Source organism: Hipposideros armiger, unplaced genomic scaffold (assembly GCF_001890085.2).
Source record: "Hipposideros armiger isolate ML-2016 unplaced genomic scaffold, ASM189008v1 scaffold_426, whole genome shotgun sequence".
Lineage (NCBI taxonomy): Eukaryota > Metazoa > Chordata > Mammalia > Chiroptera > Hipposideridae > Hipposideros > Hipposideros armiger.
The window spans coordinates 858,917-864,634 of NW_017731776.1; the positions used below are offsets into that span (position 1 = coordinate 858,917).

A 5,718-nucleotide genomic window follows, 5' to 3' on the forward strand; every position below is an offset into this window, starting at 1 on the left:
GGATCCCACATATGAGGGCCAGTGACACTGCCCTCTACAGCTAAGATGCTGAACAACAACTCGACCTGGAGTTGGGCTGCTGTGGGTCGCCGGTGCCGGCGTAGGCTGCAGCCACTGCTGCAGTGGGCTGCCATAAGCTACCATGTGTAGCCAGCAGCCAGCATGAGCAGCCAGCAGCCGCTGTGAGCGGCCGTCCAGAGGCCGGCGACTGATCTGCCTCACCCGGAAAGAGCACAATGATGGTGCCAGCTTGGGCCAGTGAAGCAATATCCTCCACAACTAGACTGAAGAACAAAATGACAGCAACTTGTCTATTTCCCTTCCCCTGATTCCCCAGCGCTGTTCCCCTCCCCCAATTCCCCAATTAAAAAAATATATATAAAAAAATCATGCAATGTGTGGTCAGAGGTGAGCTACGGAAAGGTTTTGCATGATCTTCCTAAGCTGGAATTCTGCTCCAGCCAGTTTTCTTCTTTCTGCTAGCTAAGCTATGAATGAATAAAACGACAAATGAGACACATACACAGTCCTTTCCTCTGGAGAGCTCATAGAGTATGTGTTTAACGGAGGAATAGATTGCAGACAGGACAGTTTTGAGACTATTTTGGCTGGACAGGAAGTCTCGACTGGGCTGTGATCTCTTGGGAAGGTCGGCTAGAGCCGAACTTCAGGAGGCTGGTTGTTGTGCCAGGACCTGTGTCTGGGGGAAGAAACAAAGGCCCCTCAAGGTCAATTCCCCAGATGCAAGGGTGAAAAATACTACACTATACTATTGGGGTCTTTTAAAATGATGTCCCCTACCCGTTAACATGGAGGAGCATGAAAAACGTGGCCCGGAATCCCTCTGCCCAGGAAGCCTCTGTGGACTGCCTCTTACTTTTCATGGTGTCCATGATGTGGCGCTGTTGGAATTTAGTCAGTCTGGATTCCTTCATCATTACTGCAAGATAAAGCACTTCTGTGAAGCCTCCTGAGCCTTCATCTCACTCACTGAAATTTAACATTGTATCACCTCCTACCCCATTCTGTACCTGAGTACTCCCTCTTCTGCTCCTGTTTTGTTTTTTCCTGTAGCACTCATCGCCATCTAAGTTCTACACATTTTACTTATTTATTATTTGTTACCCTCCTACTAGGATATTAGCTCCATGAGCGCCAACATTTTTACTGTTTTTTTGTTTGTTTTTTAATGCTGTATCCATATTACCTGGAACAATGTCTAAAGCACATAGTGGGCTTAAAAAATTGAATGAATGGGGCCGGCCGAGTGGCGCGATGGTTAAAAACTGGCTTGGGATGCCAGAGGCCCCGGTTCGGATCCCACATATGAGGACCAGTGACACTGCCCTCCACAGCTAAGATGCTGAACAACAGCTCAACCTGGAGCTGGGCTGCCATGAGTCCCCGGCGGCATAGGCTGCAGCCCCTGCTGCAGTGGGTTGCCATGGGCTACCGTGTGTAGCCAGCAGCCAGCGTGAGCGGCCGTCCAGAAGCCGGCGACTGATCTGCCTCGCCCGGGAAGAGCGCAATGATGGTGCCAACTTGGGCCAGTGAAGCAACGTCCTCCACAACTAGACTGAAGAACAAAAAAAACGACAGCAACTTGTCTGTTCCCGTTCCCCCAATTCCCCAGCACTGTCCCCATACCCCCAATACCCCAATAAAAAAATCTAAAAAAAAAAAAAATTGAATGAATGAATAAGCGAGTGAGTGAAGGAATAAGCATTAACCATGTGCCAGGGGCTGGAGCTGTAATGGTGAGCCAAAACAGGAACAGTCCCAGCACTGCTGGAGTTCACAGGCTAGAGGGATAGATGGAGGGATAGACTGATCCAATGGGACACACTGAATATCTGACTACAGGTTGCACTAAGTCCAGTGAAGAAAAAGGTTTTTAGTCACATAGCAGTTGGTTCCACTGTGGTGGCGGGGTGGCGGGGGAGATAAAGCTTCCCAGGGGAAAATGAAAGTGTGATCTAAGGAATGCACAGGTGTTAACTACTCTAAAATCCTTGGTTCTTTGGCTTTTGGCCACTTGCAAGTTATAGGACCTGAATCTTTCTGTAAAATGAAAATAGCAATTGCTAAGCCACAGGTCATGAAGGGGAGACCTGAGTTACAGAGGGTAATTGTTACCACCGCTCTTCTGTCCTTGAAGCACACTGACCTCTCAGGAGCTCACAGGTCCCAGGGGTGTAAGTGGCTGGCTTGGGGCAGCTCCAGAGCCCCGATCCTTTGGTCACTGCCTCCATCTTCTCCTGGGAAGCCATGGCAGGGCCCTGGAGGGAAAAACCACGATGACACACCCTCTGTCTCTCAGGTCCCATCTCTACTCCTGCACCGCTCCCCCAAAGTCTGGGAGCGAAGTCGGGCTGCAAGAGAATCTATTGCCAAGTGCCCTGCCCTCCCACCCGGACCAGATAGACAGACAGACAGACAGACAGACAGACAGACACACACACACACACACACACACACACACACACACACACACACACACGAAAGGAGACCTCATCTTGACCTGGTGCTTGTGGCAAGGAAGGCCTTTGGGGAGGAAGAGGGCCTTAAGATAGCTGTTGGAATTTAGTCAGTTAGGATTCTTTCATCATCACTGCAAGATAAAGCGCTTCTATGAAGCCTGCTGAGTGTTACGCCAAAATTGAAACCTCACGCTAAAGTAAGACCCCCGGCTGGGTGCGCCCCTTCCCACAGAGAGCGGCGGCTGGGCTCCGGAGACCAAAGCACGGCTCTACCGCGGCCTCACGCCGGAGGCCGTGCAGAAACACTTTGAGACCTCGGCGTCCAGAGCCCGCAGCTAGACGCTCTGGCTACCATGGTAACGAGCGCGCCTCTCTTCGCATGCGCACTCTTACCACACCAGTCTGCCTACCGGAAGTGATTGCCTGTGGGTCACGGCGCAGGCGCTGAGTACGCGTGTCGCGGTGCGGGGCGGACGCGCACGCTGTTTGCGGGTCCCTGTGTGGGTCTGGGGCGCAGAACCGAGTCACTGCTGTGCGGGCGTCATGTCAGACAATGAGGACAAGTGAGTGAGGGGGCCAAGTGGCCTTTGTGGAGCCTCAGAAGGAGCGGGGGAAGCGGGAGCCTGGGTCCAAGGAGGCTGAGAACCCAGGCGTGGAGGGACAGTATCCGAGGGGACTGGGACTGCTGAGGGGGCCCGCGGAACTGGAGAAGGGAAGGGCGGGGAACCAAAAACATAGCCAGAAACTGGGCACAGAAAGGTACAGGCCCTGGGGTCCAGAAAGGATCAGTGATAAAGGTGTCTTGCAGCAAACTCCACTGCGCCGAGTTCTGTGCCTCGTATTGGGAATATTGAGGTGTATTAGATATAGCCCTTGCTCTCCATGTGCCCCCTTCTAGAAGAGGGGACAGGCCCATAAACAGATAACGCAGGGTCGTGTGAGATTAGGCAGTAGAAGTACGTAGTACAGCGGGTTCTCGAAGAACGTTTTGTTCCAACATTGATGAGAAGCTGTAGGAACTTAACCCCTGTTTATATCAATTAGCCTATGGTAAAGTTGGTTTCGTCATGCACCGTTTTGCTTCAAGTCACAGAACCTGTCGTTGACGTTAAGTGAGGACTTACTGTATAGAAGTACCGGTACTTCAGAGGAGGGTCTGGGAAGGCTGCAGCCGTCCAGGTGGGAGAAGGTCCAGCAGAGGTCGTAGTCGACCGTAGCACAGGTAGTGAGAAGTGGTTTTGAATTCTGGATGTATTTTGAAGCTGGGGCCAAAAAGATTTCCCGATGTGTGAGGCGGGAGCAGAGGTTCGTTCTGAAGATAAAAATAGGGGAGTGGTCAGCGGAAGTATATCAGTCAAAACTGAGAAACAGGTGACATCATCAGGGGGAGCGTCAGTAGAGAAGGGGTGATGCCTGAGCGCTAGCGCATTCCAACAGGCAGTGCTTGCGGATGGCGAAGAAGAGAAAGGAGCGAAGGAGCAGCCAGTGGGGCGGGGGGACCAAGAGAGTGAGGAGAGTGTATTGAGCGAGAGGCAGCGGTCTAGTGTGTACCACTGAAAGGTCAAGCTAAATGGGAACAAGAATAGTCCGTTGGTCAGCAATATAAAAATCAGCCACAAACTGGAAAGGAGTGGTTTTGATGGAGCCGTGGGGATGGATGTCTTCTTGAAGAGAAATTATGACAGAACGGGAAGAAAAGAATTGGAAACGGTGACTGACGATGGACAACTCATCCATGAATTTTGCTTCCAAGCAGAGCATGGAAATAGGGCTCTCTGGGAGGAGAGAGGTTTTGTTAGTTTTTTAAGATGGGGAAAATGTTTCTATGCCGATGGGAACGATCCAGCCTAGAGAGAGAAAAGAAACAGTGATGATGAATGCGTCCTAGCCAAATTTGAGGGTTGATGGGGTAAGTCTGAAGTAAAACAGAACAGAAGTTTGATTCGCTCGTTATAGATATTTATTGAGCACCTCCTAAATACTGGCTGAGCCACTCTTTGCCCTCTTTGATTCTAGTAACTGATGCTCTGATTATCTGGCCTCCTCTTGTACAGTTTTGATGGCGACGACTTTGACGATGTGGAAGAAGATGAAGGGCTAGATGACTTGGAGAATGCTGAGGAGGTCAGTATTTAGTCCTGGGCTCCCTCCTCTGCAGCCCAGGTTGCCAGACAGGCTGCCCAGTGATAATTGCCTGAAGGCATCTGCCTCCTGTTTGTGACCAAAGCCCCTGCCACTACCACCCTCAGAGAGAGTTCCAGTCCTGGGTAGCACAGAAGCCCTACAGGGTGGGCCTGAAGGCTTTTGTCCACTTGAACCACAGTCTCCATGGTTTCTGAGGCATTTAGTTCACTGATGGGTGGTGAAATGTCACATTCGTTCATTCAGCAAATGTGCGTTGAATGTTTATTATGTGCCAGGTGCTCTGCACCATAGGATCAAGGGGGAGAGTGACCTGGGATAAAGCTGGAGAGGTAAGGGCCCAGCTCAGGCAAGATTTTGTAGCCTAAAGGTAGTAGGAAGCCACTGACAAGTTTTGAACCAGGGAGTGGCATGATCTAAAGTTTTACACTTTAGCAAGAGCATTCTGACCTCAAGAGTGAGGAGCGAACCGGGGAGGAGCAAGTGTGAAGGATATAGATCAATTAGGGAAATCTCAGAGACCTCCAGGTGAGAGACCTGTAGCTTGAACTTGAACACTGCTAGTGTCAGTGATAAGAAAACAGATGAAAGAGAGATTTTGGTGGATTGGATATGGGGCTGAGAAAGTGGGCGATGCAAGGATGACTCCCAGGTTTCTGGCTTGAGCAACTAGGTGCATGGGTTACTGGCTTCATGAATGAAATAGGGCTTTCTGTCTTGTGTGACTGATGGAGGAAGAAGTGCTTTATGTCTCTTGGGGAGAGAGGGATCCCTTGACTTTTTTAGTCCAGGAAGTCAAAGCCCCTCTTTTTTTTAAAGATTTTTATTGGGGAATTGGGGGATGGGAACAGCGCTGGGGACTTGGGGGAAGGGGAACAGACAAGTTGCTGTCCTTTTTGTTCTTCAGTCTAGTCGTGGAGGACGTTGCTTCACTGGCCCAAGTTGGCACCATCATTGTGCTCTTCCTGGGTGAGGCAGATCAGCTGCCGGCTTCTGGACGGCCGCTCACTGCGGCTGCTGGCCCCTCACGCTGGCTGCTGGCTACACACGGTAGCCCATGGCAACCCACTGCCACAGGGGCTGCAGCCTACGCTGT

At 51.0% G+C, this 5,718-nt stretch overlaps 2 protein-coding genes across 6 annotated transcripts in view; one reads left to right on the plus strand and one right to left on the minus strand.

The window, feature by feature from the left end:
- The window catches only part of CUNH22orf23 (chromosome unknown C22orf23 homolog), an 8,900-nt gene extending 6,078 nt beyond the window's left edge, over positions 1–2,822 (minus strand). For 3 of the 5 annotated variants that reach the window (XM_019664634.1, XM_019664635.1, XM_019664631.1), the window contains exons 1-3: positions 2,522–2,822; positions 2,168–2,279; positions 878–940 (exon numbers count right to left, since the gene is read on the minus strand). In XM_019664634.1, coding sequence (XP_019520179.1) covers positions 878–940; positions 2,168–2,270 — 166 coding nt within the window. In that variant the 5' untranslated portion in view covers positions 2,271–2,279; positions 2,522–2,822. Of the gene's footprint in view, positions 1–877; positions 941–2,167; positions 2,280–2,510 lie in introns of all 5 variants that reach the window. The other 2 variants (XM_019664633.1, XM_019664632.1) reach the window with 2 other exon arrangements.
- A 91-nt stretch (positions 2,823–2,913) lies between these two features.
- POLR2F (RNA polymerase II, I and III subunit F) overlaps positions 2,914–5,718 on the plus strand; it is an 11,478-nt gene continuing 8,673 nt past the window's right edge. The window contains exons 1-2 of the mRNA XM_019664625.1: positions 2,914–3,043; positions 4,535–4,604. Coding sequence (XP_019520170.1) covers positions 3,024–3,043; positions 4,535–4,604 — 90 coding nt within the window. The 5' untranslated portion in view covers positions 2,914–3,023. The remainder of the gene's footprint in view (positions 3,044–4,534; positions 4,605–5,718) is intronic.